General features: G+C 41.5%; 1 protein-coding gene across 4 annotated transcripts in view; it reads right to left on the bottom strand.

Moving 5' to 3' along the window:
* EXOC6 (exocyst complex component 6) overlaps positions 1-23672 on the bottom strand; it is a gene marked incomplete at its 5' end in the record, with an annotated part of 206041 nt that extends 182369 nt beyond the window's left edge. For 3 of the 4 annotated variants that reach the window (XM_082630072.1, XM_082630073.1, XM_082630074.1), the window contains one exon: positions 11302-11413. In XM_082630072.1, the coding sequence (XP_082486198.1) occupies positions 11302-11402 (101 nt within the window). Of the gene's footprint in view, positions 1-11301; positions 11414-23559 lie in introns of those variants that run through there. The other variant, XM_082630075.1, reaches the window with a different exon arrangement.
* Between the last annotated feature and the right edge of the window lie 686 nt (positions 23673-24358).

Below are 24358 nucleotides of genomic sequence, written 5' to 3'. Positions count from 1 at the left end.
TCACTTTAATTAACCAAGTTTTGCTTCTCAGGCAACCTCTGACAACTGTTCTGATTTTGCCTTTCCAATCTGGATCCTATAGAAAAAATAAAATAAAACTTTCAAGATATCTTTCACATCTATAACTGTCTTGGAGATTTCCCAGAAGAACCCAGAAAGAGCACAGTTATTTATTTTCATCTTATAAAAAGACTATAAATAATTAGGTTTGTTTGATATATTACTATAGTAAATGTTGCACGGGAAGAGCTGTCAAATTAGAGAGATGCTCACCCTTCCTAGGTTAAATGTGTATAAGTAAAAAATGTTATAATACAAACATTTTTGAAATTGTACTCTTCATGGGAAGCCCTTGAATGTCAATTTCTGGGACAAAAATTGCTAGCTCTAACTATGTTTTCACTAATCAAAACTTTTAAGTAGTAATGTATTGTACCTGACAGAAAATTTTACTGTTCTCCATTCTAATATTAGTTACAGGAATAAATTAACCATAGCCATTAAGCCTCTGTCATCTACAGATAGTCTTTGTTTCACTCTTACGCTTGCCCAAAAGCTCTGCTATAAGCTGTAAGTCCGAGTTTATGGCTTCAACAATGAAGGACAGTTTCAGAGCCTTGCGGCACTTCAAACTATTGACACTTCACAAAATAGACTTTTTAAAGTTAAACATAGAATAGCCATATGACTCAGCAATTCCACTCTTAGATATATACCTAAAAAAACTGAAAATAGACATTCAAACAAAAGCTTATACATGAATGTTCATAGCAGCACATTCACAACAACCAAAAGGTAGAAACAACCCAAATGTTCACCAACTGATGGATGAATAAAACATGGAATATCCACACAGTGGAATATTATTCAGCCATAAAAAAGAAAGAAGTACTGATACATTGTTACGATATAGATGAATCTCAAAACATTATGCTGAAATGAAAAAAAGACACAAAAAGTCATATACTGTATGCTTCTATCAATTTTTTTTTTTTTTTTTTTTTTGCGGTACGTGGGCCTCTCACTGTTGTGGCCTCTCCCGTTGCGGAGCACAGGCTCCGGACGCGCAGGCTCAGCGGCCATGGCTCACGGGCCCAGCCGCTCTGCGGCATGTGGGTTCTTCCTGGACCGGGGCACAAACCCCTGTCCCCTGCATCGGCAGGCGGACTCTCAACCACTGCGCCACCAGGGAAGCCCTCTATCAATATTTTAATGAAATATCCAAAAAAGGTAAATCCATAGAGACAGAAAACAGAGTAGTAGTTGCCAGCAGCTGGGGGAAGAGGGGGAATGGAGAGTAGCTACTTAAGGAGTACAGGGTTTCCTTTTGTAACGATGAAAATGTTTTGCAGCTAGATAGAGGTAATGGTTGTACAACATTGTGAATGTACTAAATGTCACTGAATTGTACCTTTAAAATGGCATATTTTATGTTTTGTGAATTCTACCTCTATTTAAATGAAAAACAAGATGAAGTTTCCCAGAATTCATGAACCTACTTCCTAGTGAAACAACCATAACCAATGAAAATTACTTAAAAACAAAAAACACCATTTGAAATCTCTGAAAATTGTCCCAAGAGCATACAGCAAATGAAGAAACATTTATTCAAGAAAATCTACTAAGAACAGTAAGAGCTTATGGCCCCTGAACCACAACTAACACTCTTCCTCCAGCTTAGCATGAAAGAAGCTCCATCCTGGCTGGGTGTGGCTAAGTAGTCAGGGCTTCCTCTCCCCCCAGGTTTCAGTTAAGGGTCAGAAAAAGGGCAGGCATACCGCATTTCTCATCCTCCCTCCCCCACAGCTCTGTGTTACAGAAGCTAAATTCCAGGTGAGTGTGGCTGAAAGGTTGGGGGCCTCCTTCTTCCACCCAGCCCTCCTTCCTCCACCCAGCCCCGTGAAGGATGTCATAGGACAGAGGCTTTCCCAAAGATGGAGTAGCCAGGAATACTGGGATCCCAACTGCCCCACCTCAGCTTGAGACAGGCTGGGACCTGGGACCCGTTGCTGCAGTGTCTGAACCTGGGCAAATGTCTCCTCCAGCAACAAAATACAAAGAAACTATAAGGGACTTAAAATAACTGCCTGCATATGCAGATGGGGCAAATTATGGACAAGACACAAAAAGACCAAAAAAAAACCCCAACTGCCACTTCTGAAGAGCCAGGAGCAAAAATAGGGTGTCAAGAGCAAAAGCAGTGTACTGTGCATGCCCCCTGCACTCAACACCACCAAAGGGGTGGGCAAACCACCTAAGCCACCCCTCCAGCCCTGACCCCTGGACACACCCCTACCTTCACCCCATTTAAGGAACCAGCTGGCCCCCACCTTGAGGAGCAAGCAAAGGAAATTGTTACCTGTTTTTGCTCCCCCTGCTGTAGCAGGGGCCCCAATAAAGCCTTGCCTGAATTTCTTGTCTGGTCTCTTATCCATTTCTATTGATTAAGGAAGGTCAAGAACCCTGGTCTGTGACAAGCTCGTAGGACAGGGGCTGTACACTTTGAGGGGCAGGCCAAGAAGAACAGAGGTTACTGCCCCACAGAGTCCCACTCCTCTGCCCCATCCAGAGTGCTGCTCTTTAAGAACAGTATCACCTGAAACAGGCCATTGTTCCTGCCCCAAGCTCTGGTGCAGTGGCGCAGAGATTATCCCCACTGGAAGAAGCAGGAGAAAATTGCAAAGTTCTCCCTCAAAAAACTGACTTTATTTCGAACAGAATGTAAGGAAGTCCAAACATTATGGTACTCTTGAAAACAATGGAGATTTTGGTAGTAAGCAATTGAGAGGAGGCTGGTACCTCCATGTGATCAACAAGTTAAATCATAGGTCAGCCAGTTTACCAAAAAGAACCAGAGAAAGAAAATGTGAAGAGCCCTCCTATGATCAGAACCTCAGAGATTGGCCTGAAAAACTAACCCTGCACTCAAACACGTATTTGTACATCATGTTCACAGCAGCATTCACAACAGCCAGAAGATGGAAGCAATCTGAGCGTCCATCAACAGATAATGGATAAACAGAAAAGTAGTATATACGTACAATAGTATATTATCCAGCCTCAAAAAGGAAGGAAATTCTGACACATGCTACAACATGGATGAACCTTGATGACATAATGTTAAGTGAGATAAGCCAGTCACAAAAGAACGATTATATGATTCCACTTATATGAGGTATCTAAAGTAATCATATTCATAGAAACAGAAAGTATGGTAGTAGTTACCGGGGGCTGCTGGGACAATGGGGAGTTACCATTTAATGAGTACAGTTTCAGTTTGGAAAGGTGAAAAAGTTCTGGAGATGGATGGTGGTTATGGCTGCAGAGCAATGTTAATGTACTTAATGAAACGAACTGCACATTTAAAATGGTAAACTTTATGTTATGTGTATTTTATCACAATTCTCTAAGTAATATTTAAAAATCAAGATTGGGAAGATTAGGGAACTTAATCCACTAGAAAAATCATTAAGCCAGGAATAAATATAAAATAGAGAAATAAATGAAAAAGTCTATCATTTTTTCCTTCAAACTTACTAAGCGTGATCTAGTTGGATGTGTTCTAGCTGCTGGGGTGTGTAGTAGATCCCTGTTACCTGGTGGTGCATTCTCCTCCCAGCTACTAAGGACCCATAGCTGCACCCTTCTCTGGAGACCTATGAGTAGGAGGCACTCTGCCCAGTAATGCCTGGGAAGGTGTGCCCCCCAGTAGTCACACACTCTGGGGGGTAGCCTATAGCCAATGAGAGGTTGTTGGAGGTGGGAGTAAAAGTTCAGCCCCATAGCCTCAAAGTGGAACAACTCTGTGATATCATTCTTTTTTTAAAAATTTATTTTATTTATTTATTTATTTTTGGCTGCACTGGGTCTTCGTTGCTGCACACGGGCTTTCTCTAGTTGCGGCGAGCGGTGGCTTCTCTTGTTGCAGAGCACGGGCTCTAGGGGCACAGGCTCAGTAGTTGTGGCACACGGGCTTAGTTGCTCCGCGGCATGTGGGACCTTCCCAGACCAGGGATTGAACCCGTGTCCCCTGCATTGGCAGGCTGGAATCTCAACCACTGTGCCACCAGGGAAGTCCCTGTGATATCACTCTAACTTCAGAGCTCCTCCTGGAATCAGGCTGAGGCTAGACTTAAGATGAACCCACAGTTTTAGATCTCCTCTACCCTATCCTATTTCCCTCACTCCTACAGGTTTCATCTGAAAGTACTGCCTCAACAAATTACTTGCATAAGGGGTAAAAAAAAACTACCACTGCAAAGGGGACCAGATTTAATTGGATTAGACTGTGAAACAACTTATGCCCCTGAATACTGTTGAAAACAATAAAGCAACCAGCCAGCAATTTCTGGAGTCTAACATGTCAGTGTGATATCAAGATAAGCAGGCAGGGACTTCGCTGGTGGTCCAGTGGTTAAGACTCCATGCTGTCAATGCAGAGGACATGGGTTCGATCCCTGGTCAGGGAACTAAGATCCCACATGCCACGGGGCGTGGCCAAAAGATTAAAAAAAAAAAAAGATAAGCAGACAGCTTAACAGAGAGATCAGGGAAAGACATAAGGAGAATTCTGCTAAAACCACTATCATTCCAGAGTGACTGTGTACATGCCAAGACTGTGCCCTCTGAGGAGCTGCAGCAGAGGCTTCACAATGTGAGGGAAATACACTTGACTGAAATAGTCCAGCCGAGCCACTAAACAAACAAACACAAACAAAAACAAGCTCCAGGGACTTCCCAGGTGGTCCAGTGGGTGAGACTCGGTGCTCCCAATACAGGGGGCCCAGGTTCAATCCCTGGTCAGGGAACTAGATCCCACATGCATGCTGCAACTAAGAAGTCTGCATGCCGCAACAAAGACCCTGCATGCCAAGCTAAGACCTGGCACAGCCAAAATAAATAAATTAATTAATTAAATAAATATTAGGGAAAGAAAAAAACAAGCCCCAGAAGGTGGTTGGGGGGGTGGGGGTGGGAATCAATATGAAGAGTTGATACACGGCTTCCCTGGTGGCGCAGTGGTTGAGAGTCCGCCTGCAGATGCAGGGGATACGGGTTCGTGCCCCAGTCTGGGAAGATCCCACATGCCGCGGAGTGGCTGGGCCCGTGAGCCATGGCCGCTGAGCCTGCGCGTCCGGAGCCTGTGCTCCACAACGGGAGAGGCCACAGCAGTGAGAGACCTGCGTACCACAAAAAAAAAAAAGAGTTGATACAATATACTGTCTAAACATTTTAGTTTTCAACCATAACACGAATTATGAGATAGGCAAAGAAATAGGAGACTCTGACCCACACACAGGAAAAGAAACAGGCCCTGTGAGAGGGCTTAGATGGTGGAGTTAACAAAGACTTCAAAGTACTAGGTTCATAGTACTAAAAACAAAACATGCTTAAAGAAGTGAAAGAAGGTATGATGACAATGTCTAATGAAATAAGAGACTATTGACAAAGAAAGAGAAATCATAAAAAAGAACCAAGTTAAAATCCTGGAGTTGAAAAGTCAACAACAGAAAAGAAACACTCATTAGAAGATCTCAACAGTAGACATAAATTAGCAGAAGAAAGACTACTTAAACATAGACTAATACAGAATATGTAATCCAAACAGAGAGAAAAAAGAATGAAGAAAATGCAGAGCTTCAGAGAAATGTGAACAGCGTTAAGCACACCAACATACACATGATGGGAGTATCAAAGTAAGGAAGAAAATGGAGCAGAAAGAATATCTGAAGAAATAATGGCTGAAATTTCCCAAATTTGATGAAAAACATTAAACTAAACATCTAAGATGATCAACAAACTACAAGAAGGATAAACACAAAGAACTCCATACCCAGACACATCACAGTAAAAATAATAAAAGACAAAGGGAAAATCTTGAAAACAAGGGGGAAAAAAACACATATAAGGGAACCCCACTGAGATTAACAGTTGACTTATCAACAGAAGAAATGGAGGCCAAAAGGCAGTGGGATAATATATTCAAGTGTTAAAAGAAAAAACTGTCAGCTAAGAATCTTATAACCAACAAAACTATCTTTCAAATAATGAAGGCGAAATAAAGACACTTGCAGATAAACAAAGACTGAGGGAATTAGTTACCAGCAGACCAGCCTTACAAGAAACACTAAGAGAAGTTCTTTATAATTAAAAGAGTGAACCCAGATGGCAATATGAACACATGCACACACACACACAAGAACACCAGCAAAGGTAACTATGTAATTCTAAAAGACAGTATAAATGCATCTTTCCTCTCTTAACTAATTTGAAAAGCAATTGCATAGGACAATATGTACATAAGTGTATTGACAACATATAGAAACATATTTGAAAATAACAGCACAAATTAAGTATGTGGGAACAAAGCTGTAATGGAATAAGAAAATGACACAACTAAAAACTCAGCAACAAATAAAGAGAATTAGAAATGGTAAATAAGGCTAATGCAACAAACTCTATAAATATACTTGCTCTCTTTCTCTCAGCTTCTTTGAAAAATAAGAAGTTATATACAGCAACAAATGTAACACCATATTGTTGTGTTTGTAACATATATAGATGTAAGATATTACAATAATAGCACAAAAAAGGGAAAGAGGAAACAGTTATATAGAAGTAACATTTCGGTACTTCACTGGAATTAATTTAGAATTAATCTGAAAGCTGATTCTGAGAGCAACCACTAAGAAATAAATTTCTTTTAAATAGTGGGAAAAAAATCACTAAAGTAATTAAAATGTTACACTAGAAAATATTCACTTAACAAAAAATATTAAAAAAAAATAAAAAAAGGCAGGGGGGACAGAGGAGCAAAAAGAAATGAGACATACAGAAAACAAAACGTAAAATGACAGCTATAAATCCAACTACATAAACATTAACATTCAATATGAATGGATTAAACAATCCAGTCAAAAGTCAGAGATTATCAAACTGGATAAAAAACAAGATCCATCACACTTTAGATTCACGGATAAAAATCGGTTGAAAGTAAAAGGATAGAAAAAGAGTCATTCAATCAAGAATATGTAACAAGTATACACATTTATACACCTAACAACAGAGCCCAAAACACATGAAGCAAAAACTATCCAATACCCAATAATGGATAGAACTAAGCATTATATCAAAAAGGAAGTAGAAGACTTTGAACAACTATTATCTAATGAGATCTAACAGACATCTATAGAATCTTCCACCCAACATCAGGATTCATATTCTTCTCAACTGCACATGGAACATTCTCCAGGATAGACCACATGTGAGGCCATAAAACAAGTCTCAATGAATTAAAAGGACTGAAGTCATACCAAGTATGATCTCTGACCAAATGCAATGAAATTAGAAATTAACCATGGAAGGACGTTTGAGAAATTCACAAATACATAGAAATTAAACAACATACGACTAAATAACCAATGACTCAAAGAAGAAATCACAAAGGAATTTTATTTATTTTATTTTATTTTTTTGCGGTACACGGGCCTCTCACTGTTGTGGCCTCTCCCGTCGTGGAGCACAGGCTCCGGACGCGCAGCCTCAGCGGCCATGGTTCACAGGCCCAGCCGCTCCGCGGCATGTGGGATCTTCCGGGACCGGGGCACGAACCCGTGTCCCCTGCATCCGCAGGTGGACTCTCAACCACTGCGCCACCAGGGAAGCCCGAAATACAATTGATTTTTGCATACTGATTTGGTGTCCTATATCCTTGCTAAACCCACTTAACAGTTCTAGTAGCTTTTCTATGCATTCCATAGGATTTTCTCTATAGATAATTACATGGTCTGCAAATAAAGATGATTTTCCAATCAAGGTTTTTTTTTCTTATCTTATTATACTGGCTAGGACCTCTAGTACAGTGTTGAATAGAAGTTGTGAGAAGGAACATCCTTGCTTTATTCCTGATTTTAGGAGAAAAGCATTCAGTCTTTCACCATTAAGTTTAATGTTAACTACAGGTTTTTCATAGATGCCTTTTTTCAGGCTGAGGAATTTCCATTCCTAGTTTCTGAGGGTTTTTATCAGGAATGAATGTTAGATTTGTCAATGCTTTCTCTGCATCTATTAAGATGATCATATAATTTTTTTTAGTTTAATATGAACTACGTCAGTTGGTTTTTCAAGTGTTAACCAGCATGCCTTCTTGAAATAAATCCCATTTATTATTCTTATATATTGTGGATTTAATTTGCTAAAATTCTGTTTAAAGTGTTTTAGTGTGTGTATTAATAATGCTGGTGTATAGTTTCCTTTTCTAGAAATGTCTTTGTTTAGTTTTGGTATCAGGTTAATGTTGACCTCAAAGTGAGTTGAGAATTGATCACTGGTATCTGCTCCCTTTTTTCCCCTAGAAGTTTATCAATTTTACTCATTTCAAAGAATGAGGTTTCAGTTTCACTGATTTTCTCAACTGTTTTTCTATTTCCTATTTCACTGATGTCCACTCTGATCATTATCATCTTCTTTCTTTGGCTCTTTTGGATTTCATTTGCTCTTTTTTTTCTAGTTTCTTAACTTAGAAGATGAGGCCATTATTTTAAACCATTCTTTTCCAGTAGAGGTGTTTAGTGTATTTCTCTCTAATTATAGATTTAGCTGTATCCCACAAATTTTGATATGTTGTGTTTTCATTTTATTCGTTCAAAATACTTTCTAATTTCTCTTTCCTTTTCTTCTTTCATCCATGGGTTATCTAGATGTGTGTTTTTCAGTGTTCAAATATTTGGGAATTTTCCAGATACTTTTCTACTGACTTCTAATTTAATTCTATTGTGGCCAAAGAACCACATCATACACCAGGCCCTGTGAAAAGTGTATAATATGCTTCTCATTTAATCATCTGGCTTCCTCCAGGAAGACTGATCTGATAAAGTGAGTCTGGAAAAGGTCAGGCTGAAAAAAAGTCTGCCACTAAGAAAAATAATATTAATAATAACTATAACAACATAAGCCTACATGCCAGCTAAAACTTAATTGAGAAATAACAACAAAAATTAATCTTAATGCTGAAATATTTATGAATGAACTGCTGTCTGGGATTTGCTTCAAAATAATCCAGGGTGAGGAAGAGTGGAAATGGGAAGAGATCAAATGAGACTGGCCAGGGGTTGAATTGAAGCTAGATGATAAATTCATGTGGCCCATTAGACTTTTCTACTTTTTAAAACACTTAAATTTTCCCATAATGAAAGTTTTTTTTTAATTTAGTATTAGCATTTCACTCAGTGAAACCTTGGGAAAAGATAACAGTAGCTTAAATTGTTCAAGAGAAAAGACCACTAATAGTACCTTCTACATGTGTGTGCAAAGAGTCTGCTTATAAATGAGAGATGACAAGTGTATATATAGGATAAGTGTGAGTCAACGTAGTTCGCTAAAAAAAAGAGTGTGGGTTTCAACAAAGTGAGGTTACAAAACTGTCCAGCAAAATAGAACAGAATGATAACACCATGAATATATATATATTCTATTTGTGTCACAAAAATCTCTCAATATACAGTTGACTGTTGAACAATGAGGGGGTTAGGGCCTCGGACTCTTCACGCAGTGAAAAATCCACATATAACCTATAGTCAGCTGTCCATACACTGGTTTCCTCCATATCCCGGGTTCCACATCCTCGGATTCAACCAACTGTGGATCGTGTAGTACCACGGTATTTGCTATTTTAAAAATCCCAGGTATAAGTGGATCGACAGTTTAAATCCATACTGTTCAAGAGCCAACTGTATTTCAAATTTTTCTTCTAAGTCAATTTCATCTGCTATCAAGAACACTGCCTAGCACATTTTCTCAAGAAGCATCATCTCCTTCATAACCAATACTATTTTCAAAAACGGACTGTCCTGATAACTGTACCACATACTGTACTCTTTCAGTTTCACCACGCAGTGAGGAAAACAAAGCTTCCTTTTAGTCTATGACTTCTACTTTCATTACCAAATGCAGAGTTTTATGAAAAGAATTACATTGAAAAATTAAGAAAATGCACTAATTATTATCATAAATGGAACTTCATTTGACAAAAATATATCAGATGCCTACCACATGCTTCGTGTTAGGCATACAGCAGTAAACAAATAGGCAAGGTCCCTAAGGTCCTGGGCTTTCTGGGCATCTAAACACCTACCCCTCCCCTGTCTACAAATAAAGAATCAAGGTCCAGAGAAGTTAAATGATTTTTGCCCATGACCGCACACTTCATCAGTGGTTAGACTAGGGTAAACCAAGAACCCAGGTCTCCGGATTATCAGAGCAAGGTGGATTTACGTCATAACTTGAACTGGCTTCACTTTATACTACATCCTCAGTCCACAAAATATCCAGCGCTCCATTTCTAGGAATGTATCCTGAAGAAATATAATAATAATGATTAAAGCCCAATGTGTCCCAAGTTCCCTAAGTGAATAATAATTTCATTATCATCACAGCGAAAAATGAAACCTTGTGTTTAAAAGGCACTCATCCTTGAAGAAAGTGCCTAACACTCTAATGGATCACTATAGTACCCGGCTAATATTCTATTAGGGCAGCAGGTATTCAGTCTGGAATATTCATTGTTTTTGTACTATTTTTAAAGGGTGGAGATTCTTTTTAAAATAAACTGGGAAATGCATGCAAAATTAATGTAACGTTCGTAAATAAGTAAAAGCTCCCCAGACTTGCCGAGCGAGCGCACGGTCACATCAGCGCGTTCCCGAGCGTCAGCTCCTCCCCTCCAGCCCACGCTCACTCCTCGCCCACTCTGGCCGCGCGGGAGGGGCGATAATGGTGCCGGCGTCTCCCGCTCAATTTCAATTCTCCCACGCCCTCGGCAGCCCAGCTCGCCAAGGTTTCCACCTGCGCGAGCGTCGGTACCTCTGTCACGCCGGCTGTCGGCACTTAACCTTGGCCTCCGCCACGCCCGCAGCCAAGCCGCCCTCGGCCCCTGCACGATCCGAGAGCCAGGAAGCCCCAGGCGCGTCCTCGAGACCCCAGGCCAGGGCCGGGACTGGGCTGCGAAGGCGGGGCGGCGCCGCGGCTCCCGGGGTCAGAGGCGCCTTGGCAGCCACACCCTCCAGCTGCGCGGTGACAGCTCCCGCCGCTGAGGCGGGCCGCGCCGACAGGTGTAGCCTCCCGTGCCGCCCCGCCCCGGTCCCGGCTCAGGTCCCGGCCAGCCGCCCTGAAGCGCCCCCACCCGCCCCCTCGCGCACCACCTGTCTGGCCGCTCCGCGCGCCACCGGCGGCGGACGACCCGCCCGGCTCCCGACGAGCGGCCGGAGGGGGCAGCCCGAGACCCCGGGAGGATGAGAGCTTTACCGGAGGGTGGGCCCCACGCAGGCGGTGTCGGTGCTCTGGATCTCCTGCAAGATCCGCTCGTGCTCCGGAACGGTGCCCAGACCTTCGCCGCTCTCCGCCATCTTGGCTGGAAGCTGAGGAGCCAGCGAGGCGCGGCGCCGCGAGAACCGCGGGGGCGAGCGGCCTGTGGCGCGAGCGCGAGGGGGCGGGGGAAAGGGGCGGGGCTGGGGAAGGGGCGGGGCGGGCGGGGTGGGGCGGGCAGCGCAGGGGCGCGCGGGTGGCGTGGGAGGCAGCGCGCGGGCCCGCGACCAGGTGTCGGGTCTCCACACCTGCGGGAGGCCAAGGTACTGCCGGGGGCGGTGGGGCGTGGAGACGCGTCACCTCCAGCTCTCGCTCGGCACTTGTCCCTAGTTGCTGTCTATTAAGTGGCTGGGCTTTAACACAGATCCCTGTATTCTGTGTGCCCGACCCTCTGCCACGCGCTGGGGATACTTTAGTAATGAGGGAGGTCGACAATCTGTAATAAAAGCTATGGGAACGTTTAACAGGGAGGCCTGATGTACTACTCTGGGTGGTGGAGAGTCAGAGAAAGGAAAACGTCTACTCAAGAAAAGCAAAATGGTGTGTGGGAGTACGATTTATTTTAGGAATGAGCCAGGAAGGTTCCAGCTGGCGACTGCTCTGAGTGGATTCCTGTCCCTGCCCGCGGGAAGTCCACAGAGGCCAGTCAACTTGGAAATAAATTATAAGCGCCAGAAAAAGTAAATGACATCAAACTATGACACCTTATGGCAAAGATAAAAGTGCAGTGTGTGATTTCATGCCAAAGTCCTTGAACCCAAGTGCCCCCAAGTTGCTGTGGCTGGGATAAGGCGTGGAAGCTCTTGAGAGCAGTGGGCATCAGCGAGATGGGAAAGAAAGGCAGGTGGCTTGGGCAAAGGTACTAGTGTAGAAGAGTTCTGTTTAGTGAAGTGTTTGTGGGACGCTGAGTAAACCAGTTTGTCATGGTCAAAGCAGCGACTGAGAAGGTTAGTCAAGAAGAGAGTACATACCTAGCCCTGAAGGACAAATATTTTCTGGTCTCCATTAATCCAGGGCTCTGAATGTCCCTTTGAGTCAACCAAGCTCTTTCCTATACAGCTGTGTAACTCACTCCTTCAGTGAGCTTTTTCTAGAAGCTTTTACTGCTTCCATCCTCCTCCCACAAAAATCCTGGGAGATGATATTGCATAATAATTAAGAGCATGAGCTCTGAAGACTGGTGTCTTCAATTTAATTCCCTGGTCCTTCACTCCACAGCTGGGTGACATTGTGCAAGAACCTAGTCCCTTTATAATTCAGTTTCCCCATCTGTAAATGACCATAATAGTACTGTCTACCTCATTTTGCTGTCCCGTGGTGTGTTAGCTTTCTATTATTGCTGGAACAAATTATCACAAACTTAGCTTAAAACAACTCAAATGGGGCCTCCCTGGTGGCGCAGTGGTTGAGAGTCCGCCTGCCGATGCAGGGGATACGGGTTCGTGCCCCGGTCTGGGAGGATCCCATATGCCGCGGAGCGGCTGGGCCCGTGAGCCATGGCCGCTGGGCCTGCGCATCCGGAGCCTGTGCTCCGCAACGGGGGAGGCCACAACAGTGAGAGGCCCGCATACCGCAAAAAAAAAAAAAAAAAAAAAACAACTCAAATGTATTATGTTATAGTTCTGTAGGCTTGATGTCTAATACGGGTCTCACTGGGCTAAAATCAAGGTGTCAGCACAACTGTGCTCTTTCCAGAGGCTCTCGGGGAGAATTCATTTCCTTACCTATTTCAGTTTCTAGAGGCCCTCCACATTCCTTGGCTCATGGCCCCCTTCCTCAGTCTTTCAAGCCAGCAATATTGCATCTCTCTGACCATTCTTCTGTAGTCACATCTCCCTTTGACTCTGACCTAGGCCAGAAAAGATTCTCTGCTTTTAAGGACCCATGGCATTAGGTTTGACACAACCCCGTAATTCTGGATAATCTTCTATCTCAAAGGCTTAACATTAATCACATCTGCAATATCCCTTTTGTCATGTGAGGTAATATATTTGCAGATTCCAGGGATTAGGACATGGACATTGTGGGGGAACCATTATTCTGCCTGCCACACTTAGTAAGGGCCCAATAAACATTACTAACATATATAAATGTCCTCCTTCCTATTAATGTGAAATTTCTGCCCTCCTTGGAAACTTCAACTCAGATTTATCTCCTTCATAAAGATTTCCCTAACGAATCACAACCTTCTCCACTGACTCTAGATTCAATGTAGCACATATATCCATTCCACCAACAACTGTTTTAAGAGTTTGCACTTGTTTTGATTAGTTCCTTTTTATAATTCGAATTTTGTTTGTTCTGTACAGTTGACCAACCCAGGGAACCGAAACACGGCTGACTTCAGTGCACACTGGCTTGGAAGACTAAGGAAGCTCTGCTACATCCAAATACTTATTCTACCAAGAAACCCTATCACAAGCCTGTTTCCACTGTCTTGATGGTACAAGAGAATCCAGATCTTCTCTGGGTAATCTCACTTCCTCAAGCTGTGAAAATATACAGAAAAAAAAAAAAAGAAATCTCTTCCCAAGTCCACCAGCACTTTCACACCATGTTAAGGTCCTTAAATTCAGAGATGACTTTTTTTTTTTAATTTTTCAATTTCTTATAGTTCCTCATAGAGTCCTGCACATGGCTGAGAGAAAGTTGGAGGGTCTTTAAACCAGACAATGCTGAAGTTCTGAAGCCATTGGAAAGAGTTCAGGATGAGTTAGAAAGGAGCATTCCAAACAGGTCTGAGTAGGTAGGAGTTTAATTAATCCATTATTGGTAATAATTAGGAATTAAAACAATATCAAGTTGTAAAAAGTTAGTGTCTTCAAACTTGTTCTTTATATGTTGACATTAAATATAACATCTTATAATATTGTGTATTCAGTTGCCTTAATAGAAATCTGCAGCACAAACAAAACGTTACCTCAGACTCCCTGATGTTTACTTTTATCAGGAGCTTCAATGCAAGAAATGATATTTATGGACTTTTGTCAGAGGATATAAACTTCATCCATTCCTCTGGTTATTTAAATTTTTATCCTTGGATGGAGCCAAATACCTAGACCCTAGTGTTTTGGCCCTTCATACCACTGTTTTTTACTGAGTAGTAAAAAACTGAATTTTTTTCTTAGCAGACTGTGTCCTCAATTGCTGAGGCACCACCACCTGGTGTTAGCACATCTGAAATGCAGGTTCAGCTCTTGAGAGGGGAGAATAAGCCTTTTGAAAATTGAACCTGAAACCAAAACATAAGATCCGAGAACAAATTTTTACTGTCCTACAAAGAGAACAGAAAGCCAGTTCTCTCTGCAGGAAATGGCAGGCTATCTTAGCTCAGACGATGAGCAGGGCCAGAATTCACTGTTCTGAAGAGTAAAGCAAGGTGAGGAGACATATGGCACAAGCCAGCTTCTTATTTGGCAATGCCCCATACTCGTGGGGCATTCCTTTCTGGAGTGTTCATTACCCAGACCTTTTCCCCTTCTCTTCTCCAACCCTGATGCCATCTGTCTAAACCCAGCTCCAATGCCCCTGCCCTTGGAAGCCAGCCCTGCTTACATACTCCTCACTCCTGGCCTGTTTCAACATCTGCCCATAGAGATTACCTCAACGTTAAGTGGCAGTATCTTCCCCTCAAGTCAAGTCAAGAGGGAAGGAAGTCCACATACCACTTCTCCTTCTGAAACAGCTCTTGCTGGTTCCCTCTGTGACTTCTGACAGTTCCGTTAATACCTGAAGTTTTTTGCTAAGAATTTAAAGTTAGATGTCCTAAATAGCTAACTATGTAAATTTTAATTATGGACGTAGCTATAACAAACACATTTATGTGAAAAAAGGCCTAAAGTGCTACATTTCTAAAAGGCTCCAAAATGAAGAATTTCAGCTATAGGCCAAAATAAAAACCATAATAGCTATTTACTGAGCACTATTTGCTAAGCCCTTTATATTATCTAATTTAATCTTTACTAATTTAATTCATATTTTTTTTGGTAATTAAATTAATACTAATTTTACTAAAATCTAATTTCACCCTCTGGGGTACTTTTGCTATCTCCAATTTCATTTGAAGAAACTGAGACTTAGAGAGATTAGGTCACTTGTCCAAAGCCACACAGCTAGTGAGTTGGAGAAGATGGAGCTAGTAAGCTGCTCCTGTTTTTCCTGTTAATGAAAAAAATCAGATAAGAAGACTGTTCCGATGTTGTTTTACCCAAGGAATAAATGACTCAGTCTGGTCTGAAGAGGTTGGGGGCAGTAGAGCACACTGGAGGGCTGCACATGCATGTCGAGTTATTTTGGGGGCAGTGGATGTTGACTTCCAGAGATCCACCAAAAATCTCTCATCAGGACTCCGGGGAGGGAAAAGATATATCAGGAAGACTGACAGAGCAGGAGACGCGCTCTGTGTCTGGCAGGAAACTAACCAGCAAAGTAAGGGTTTAACCTGTAGATAAAATCTTAATCATTAACGACTTATACTTTGAGCCGCTTGTCTACAGACTAATAAACAATCTTGGGAAAGCCTCTCCGTCAGAAGGAGGCTGTAGAATGCAGCTGCCCAGGTCTGGCATTTAAATGTTTGGGTTCAAATTCCAATTCATCTCTTACTAGATGTGGGGCCTCGGTAGAGTGACTTAACTTGTCTAAGCCTCAGTTTCTTGAAGTGTGAGTTGGGAGCAATAATAGTCCCTAGCTCACCAAGTGGTTAAAGGAGATTAAAGGGGATGATATATGTATAATGTTGCATGAGCACTGGAGACGAGGATTATCCAACATTTGTTATTAAATCAGGAAGCCCAGAATTTAGCTTCCTCTTTGGTAAAATAAAAATAAAAACCAGACACAATATTGTTCTTTTTTTCTAACCATTAACAAAATAGCCTAATTCTGTATCAGAGTTCTCTGAACCTGAACCTCATTTTTTTTTTTTTCTGAATGCTCGATGGGAGGAAACTGCCTGAAAGTTGTTCCTGTTGTGGCTGGGGAACCAGGGCCCTGTCTTTGGGTTAGACCCTTGGCTCTGGATCCACTTTAGTGAGCCCTCCGGATCTTGCTTTAAGTCAAGGGTCTCTTCATTGTCCTTGGAGGCACACACATCATGGTGCCGAACAATCAGCGAGTCTGTCTCCATTTCCAGGCATGGGACAATGTCTGTATAGTTTACTACCAGCCCAGTTACTATTTGTTAAATCAATAATACACATGCAAATACTTCTCATATTAAGCTTAATGTTGTAAAAGCATGTTTCATGAGATAGGGTACAGCTCTACAGAAAGATTCCCTTTCTCACTCCTAGGAACCCTATAGCAGACTTCCTGATCTTTATCCTCTCAAGCCTTTGCTAATAACATTCAGATGTTTCTTAAAGAGTTTAAGAGCCTTTGTTATATAATTGCAGAACTTTATCAAAATGTAGAGTACAGGCAGTCTTTATATATTGGCTCTTATCAACTAACCCTTCCCTGTGCCTTTTAGCCACTCTTTGGGGCTGTCTTGTCAGCTGCTTTCCTCCAGCTTCTACCTTGTTGGTGCAGTGACCCCAGGTGGCCATAGTCTGTAAGTGCAAGAGAATGTGAACAAAGCCCAGCCAGGCCTGGGAGGATTCCTGCGGCAAAACTGTGTCCAGGAATCTGTTCCATATCCCACAGAGGAGAACAATAGAAGGAAATCTGAAATTGAAGCCAAATAAAATCAGTTTTTATGAAATATGGGCCAGTCCTCAAAGAAGTTCAAAAGTAATTAGCCCCAGGTTCTCTTCATTCAACAACTGCTTTTATTGAACGCCTGCTGTGTGCCAGGTTCTGCGCTAAGCTCTCAGAGCTGGCTCATCCATGCGGGGCCTAAGAAGCTGCTCTTGGCTTAATGCCCTGCCATCACCATCTTGTAATTCTTAATAATTTTTTGAACAAGGAGGCCTGCATTTTCATTTTGCATTGGTCCTGTAAATTGTATCACTAGTCCTGCCCTCAGAACAATGTCCTGAAAGCACCATTACATTGCTCATCCCAAAGCTAAACATTTTAAAGTCCACTGAGCAATTAAAGAGCAACAGTATTTTCTCTGAATTCCATTCTCTCCTTCCTCTCCCCACGGCACGCCAGCGCCAGCTTATAACACCATTTTCTCTTCTCTTTCCTCTTTCTTTCCTCCTCATTGTTGGCTTTTTATTCCTCACTCTTTCCCCACTTAGCTTTTCTTTATTGCCTTTCACCCTCTCTCCCTCTCTTCTCACTCGTCCTATTGTCCTATTTTTTTTTCTTCTCTCAGCAAAAAAGGATTTAGATATGTAACTAATGTAATGTAATGAAATGTTAATCAAGATAATAATAGCTGACATTTACTCCCTGGACCTCCCTTTTGTTAAATAGGATCCCTGGACCTCCCTATCCTTCACCCTGATTTGTTATTCTTCATAGCACTTATTACCGCTTTTTAATTTATTTTTAGCTCTCTTCACTAAAAGCCCAGCTCCCTGTGAGCAGGGAGTTTCCAGGTCTCTTGATCTTGCTACATCAACAAGACCACTGCCCATTCTCCACCACTGCCTGCCACATTGGAGATGTTCCATAAATATTTACTTAATGAATGACTGAGCATTTGCTATGTATGAGCCACTACATTAAATACACATAATGCCTAATTCATATAAACCTTTCAATAGTTCTATTAGTAAGTAGTATAGAGGCAAAATTTGAACACATGTCCTTCTGGCTCCAGAGCCCATTCATTTAACCACTAAATAAACAGAACTGTCTCCTTGCTTGGAATACTTAGTTTCCAACGTAGAAAAAAAATGTTTTTTTTAACTTCTCTCTAGTGTTCCACTGAAGATCAAGCAGCTAATGGTATTATTTAAGTGTTCAGTGCAAATGTGGCAACTACACAGCCCACTGTCATCAGGGACCCCAGGCTTTCCTGAGGCACTACAGACGTGGCAGGCCTCAGTCATAATTAGGCCCACAATTATTCCTGAACAGTTTCTCTGGATTCCATTTTATATCCACAGCATGCTGCACACTACACCACTCCCATTAGAGATTAAATGAGGTCATGATATTACATTAGCATCAAATATAAGAATCAGTAAATAGGATTTTGAAAAGGGATACCTCTCTCCCCTGAATATTAGGCAACCAAAATAAAATTTACATTACTCAATATTTTCCCCCTGCTCAGAATTTCAAGATGTTGTGAGTGCTTGTTTACTTCAACACTCTAAAGTGTATATTATACTATGCTGGAATATATATCCCGGATGTAAATTAGACATAATAATAATAATAATAGCTAAAATATTGAACATTTACAATGTGCTAGGCCAGCATTGTGCTAAGCACTTCAAATACATTTGAGATAGGTTTTATTATAATTCCCATTTTATAGTTTCAGAAACTACGGCCAAAATCAAATAACTAATAAATGCTAGAGCTTTGATCTTAACATACTTAATGAAATAAGATTTAACAGAAATCTTACACTTCTGAAGATAAAAACAGCAAGAGCATCCTAGAATGTCTACAGCTGAATTTAACTAGTTATATTTTTTAGTATGTCATTCTAAGATTTTACTGTGTTTACAGTTCAGGCGGTTGTTTTTAGTTGTTGTTATTTTAATGTTTTCTGTTCTTTCCTAAAAGTATGTTATCTTCATTCTTAAAAACATTAAAGTCAAAGAAATAATAATATCCTGTTTGCTCTTAAACTGTTAAAACTTCATGGTCAGCTTTTGGAAAAGAGCCCGAGAGAGTCTGTGAGTACAAGTGTAAAACAATTATGTTATCATAAAACAATTACAAAAATTTCTTCTGGTACGTCATCATGTACAATTCCCTTTTCCTCCTATTTTTCCCAGCCCTCGGCAGGGCTTTCTTTGGATATGTCCTCCTTTTCTTCCTCCCACTAACACTGCACTGCCCTTCAATCTCTTTATCTCAGTCTCAGCTCTAGCCATAAGACACACTGTAATTTCTGAATTCAAATTGGTTCAGACATGTTATGATTTCAAGACCTGTTCTAAGAGGCTAACAACACACCTGCAGGAGCCTAAGAGGCGTAATAAGCCCAGGCTATATCCAGGTATGAGAGGGTATCCATGGGGGACCAGGTCTAATGAGTGAGGCCTGGCAGCAGGAAGTTCTAGTATGGATATGATCAATGGAAGGATGCTGCTCTACTGTGTTATCCTAAGACCATAGCTACCATTGCTATTTTATCAGAACCACTCTCAACATGAGGATTCAGAAAGCCACTACCAATGCACTGGAATTGATATACTACTAGTTGAAAGCTATTAACTATCCTTGTTCAAGGAAGTTGGTAATGCTGAGTAAGGCTGAATAAGGTACTAGCGTTGTAGTTCGTTTTCTTTTCTTTTCTTTTCTTTTGGCTGCACCATGGGGCATGTGGGACCATAGTTCCCTGACCAGGGATCAAAACCCGTGCACCCTGCAGTGGAAGCATGGAGGCTTAACCACTGGACCTCCAGGGAAGTCCCTGTAGTTTCTTTAAGCATGGCTCCAGACAGCCGGTAAGACTACCAGGGAGAGGCACGCCCCCTAGAGGCAGCAGCTGGCAAGGAGTTGGGCATATCTAGGCCAACTGGAGGAGCTGGAGTAAAAATCAGAAAACCTAATAAGAATAAGAAAATCTAGTGGAAATTACCATATGGTGGTAACATGATAAAAACAGTGATGCCCAGGGCAAAAGGATTAGGGTAGCAAAACTAATTCCAGACTCCACCTGCTCATGAGTTTTAGCCTACCAACCATCTGCCAGCCAGGTGATTCTGAATGCCCAAAGCAAAGCCATGCTAGGACAACACAGGCATTAGCAGTAGGCCTTTCTTTACATTTCTCCCTTTTCTTTGAAATTCAGTCACCGTCTGCATGGTTAACACCAAATTCCAATTTGCCACCCTGGAAATTTATTCCCCAATTCAATTGTTAGAGCTGCCTGAGATGTCTTTATCGGGTATTTCATTGGCAACACAAATAAACCATGGAAAAAACATAATGTCTCAACTCTCCCCTAAAATTATCTCTCCTTTAAACTTAATACTTTGGGCAGTGGTCCCATTTCACACACAGATGAAAACAAACACAGGATCTCAGAATCATCTGATTCTTGTCCACTTTTCCAGCAAAACAGAAAGAAGACCAAAGGAGTTGACTCAAGGGGCCCACTGGGAGAGTCAGGCAGGAGGCAGGATGGGAGCAGCCTTGTATGAAGTCAGGAGGTAGGTAGAAGGCAGCCCGGGCAGGTGAATGAGACTATGGCCATCGACAGTACCAGACAACACGAGTCCCGGTCCCAGCAACCCCCTCACGACTCCTAGGTGGAGGAGACCCATTCTCTCAGATGATGGTGGGGCTAAGTGTGCCAGGAAGCCTTGCATACCCTATTAAAGAAGGGCTGTTGAGCCACCCTTAAATGACACTAGCAGAAATCATCTTTGGGCTTTGAGTTCCTGAGCTCTCTGAGCTCACCTTGCTAGAGAAACAAACCCCACCTGACCCTGATCTGAACACTGACCTTGAGCAGGCCACCTCAGAAACAAGGTGGGCTGGGAGAGGAAGCTAACAGTTTAGGATTTTACAACAGAAAACGTCTGTAGAAGTAATGCCTTTCTTCTGTGACAGGGAAGAACAACTAGGAGAATGCTTGGATATTTTCTCTACCTCAATTCCCAGGTGCAGGGCTTTCCCTGAGAATGTTTCTCTGCTGTATTCCCAGCCCCATCCTCTCAATGTCCTAACCCTCCCCTCACTGTCCATTCCAGCCCTTGGGCCAATCTCCCTCCAGCCAAACTTCTTTTCCACCCTCTCTGCCTTCAGAACTTGTAACTATTCAAATACTTTAGCCTTCTCTTCTTCCCTGAAATGATGACTTTCTCTCTGGACTACCTTCTTTCTTTTGCCTCGCAAGGACATCATTAGCTCAGAAGCTCATACAAATTAGTTCAACAAATATTTATCTAGCTACTGTGTGCCAGGCATGGTAGAAGCTTCTGCAGAGGATGCTAAGATATAAGTAAGACACAGGTTGTGCCCTCAGGAGTCTTTAGCCTGAGAATGGTTATAGTATAAAATACACACACACACACACACACACACACACACACACGCATCCAAGTGAGTCAGAATAAACGCTCTGGATTCTTTGGGGCTTCAAAGGACGAAATGCTCACCTGTGGTTGATAAATCAGAACATTTGAGCTGTGCCTTGCAAGATGGGCTGGATTTTGGCAGGCAGAAATAAGAGTGAAGGATAATAAAGGAAAGGAACCATGAGCACGAGAAGGAAGAAAATCTCAGGGCATATTATCAAATAGTAAACACTCCAGTTTGGCCAAAATGGAAGTCCTGTCTTTATTTTCCAACCCTCATATTTGGCCACATGAGCTGATTATGTTCCATAAGAGCAGTGAGCCAGAATAGGTGACACTGGAATATCAGTGACATGCACAGGGATGTGTAGAAAGGCGTCGAATGCTAGCCTAAGAAGTCTTCATTTAATCGATGATTACAGCATCAGTTTAGGAAAACTAATTTTGGTGAATATTGTCCCAATTAAAGGCTTGTTAGGAGCTCTGTGTCTATCTTCCAAAATAACATTGAGGTGTTTTAACAGTAGCCTTTGGAAAAGACTGCTCTTACTCCTCATTCAATAACCTAAATACAAAGCTAACAGTGGGCATTCCAGGTCCACTGGTGGTGATGACAGGAAGCACCTGGAGAAAATATTTGTGCTGTGTCTACTCTTGTGCTGCTGGGAGAGTGCTGTGACTGCCAGATCTAAACCAATTCTTTTCTTTAGCAAGACCAAGTACAAGACTGGGATATTTGCCCTCAGAACAGAGGGTAGGACAGATCCAATACCCAAAGCAGGAAGTCAGATCCAGTACCAGAGCAAGACTAGCTGATAGTTCCAAGGATGCATGAAACCTATAGATGTTGGCCAGGGTTGTGAGATCAGGAGAGAAGTAGAGGGGGTCAGGGGTGAAGACCAAGGGCTCTAAAGCGGCAGTAGCAGCAGAGGCCACAGTAATTAACACACATCCAGGCTCCCTTTATCCCCCTCTCATGTTTCCCTTTAGACTTCTGACCTAGCCACCAGGCAGATGCACAAGTTTGAGAAGATGCTAGTACGGTATAAAGTATGTTCCATTTGGAAAAATTTACCAAGTTTCCTATTAGTGAAAAGCTTTAGTTTCTTCTACCTATTGAAGAGGGTAAAAATCACGTGCCCTTCTTCAAGGATGTTCATGATGCTCAGATAAAATGAAGGTGTAAGGAACAGTTATAATGGAGTTGTAATTATTTTTCAACTGCACCTACATACTGATAGCCCAAGAATCAACCAATAAATATCAGTATCTTCCCATACCCCCAACACTACCCTAGGCCCTTTGAAAAGATTCAGAATTTATTTAATGCAAAATCAAATTTAAACATTTGGGAGAAATTTATTCAGATTTAAACTGTAGGATTTCAAAGCATTTTGTCCTGGATCTTTCTGAGACTGAAAAGACAAGAGCAAAAAAAAAAAAAAAAAATCCTTTCACTTAATCTACAAATATTAGTCAACAAATATTTATTGTCTATCACTGTCACATTCAGTGATTACCATCCTGTTCCCACACTGATAAGTGTCAGGTACAGGCAGACAGTCAAAAAGAATTAAATTTTTAAAACTGCCTGTTTAACACAGAGATACATGGTCTTTCATTTTAATCCTGTCCTTGAACTATGCAAATTAATCCCCATCTTACCAAAGAAGCTATTTTTAAATCTTATATAGAAATAAAAAATACATATCCGAAAGGTCACCACATACCCAAGAGCAGCAACAATACAAGCAAGCATTCTACGTTTTTTCCTACAACTCACATCCACTCAAATATAAATGAGTTTCAATCTATTTGGAGTTGGCATGAGGTCCTTTTTGATCACTTGAAAGTCAGTTCTATTTTTTAACCTTGTGGTGATGAATCATGAAACAAATACAATGCAAAAAAAAGTGGATTATTTATTTACTGTCATTCCTCTAAGGATAAAATTTTGAAATTAGGTATGTACAGAGTTATAACCATTTTTCAAAAATTATTTTTTATTCTGTTTCAGAGAAAAGGATAAAAAGAAGTGAATAAGACTACCTTATGAACACTAAAGAAGAAATAACAAAATATCAAGGAGCCCTACCTTAAAGTAGCTTCAATGGGCAGCTCAAAAGACTGAATCTCGGCCAGGACATTCTCATAGGTTTGATCTGGGTCTTCCACCAACATTGCTCCTGATTTTCCAGCCACAGACATCAGATTTTAAGTGCAAAACAGTTGTAATTTATAAGAGAAATGCAGTTTTCCTTATAATTATGACAAGGGTTCTGTGTTCACCCAGAGTAGCAGCAAAAACTGAGCTCACTGTCTGACTTCACGCTATCAAAATCCTTGCTTCCAAGAATGTTGCACAGCTGTTGCTGTCCTGTCTCTACTTATAACGTTTAATTTATTATTAACCTTGACACAGTTCAGAAAGTTCCTGCCTGATGCCTGCTGTATTTATTTACTTGTTTCTCAAAGACAGTAACTGCAAACTTTGGTAGGAATTAGAAGAATTATACTATAAAAAGTTATTAAGTACAATCGACTTGTTAGGGCACATATTATAATGTTATTTATGCTAATTACACCATTAAAGCTATGCTCCTAGTTATTCCTGCAACTATACCCTTGCCCACAACCCTAAAAGATATAACAATCAGAGAAAAACATAACAATCCTATAGGATATAATTTTGAGGTCACTGGGCAAGCACCTTGATTCCCCATCTGTTTCACTTCTCCACACGACTCACTGCTGTGTCAAGTTCCACCATTATAGAGCCATTCCATTTTTTGTCTCCTGTTCAAATACAAATGCTCCTGGGAGTAAATTTTAATCCTTATCAATCATTTATGCCTTACTGTGAGTGAGTTTGCTAGACCCTTTCTGCAGGATAG

The sequence above is a fragment of the Mesoplodon mirus genome, assembly GCF_964341445.2.
Source record: "Mesoplodon mirus genome assembly, chromosome: 2".
Classification (NCBI taxonomy): Eukaryota; Metazoa; Chordata; class Mammalia; order Artiodactyla; family Ziphiidae; genus Mesoplodon; species Mesoplodon mirus.
This window is presented reverse-complemented; position numbering and strand designations above follow the sequence as displayed.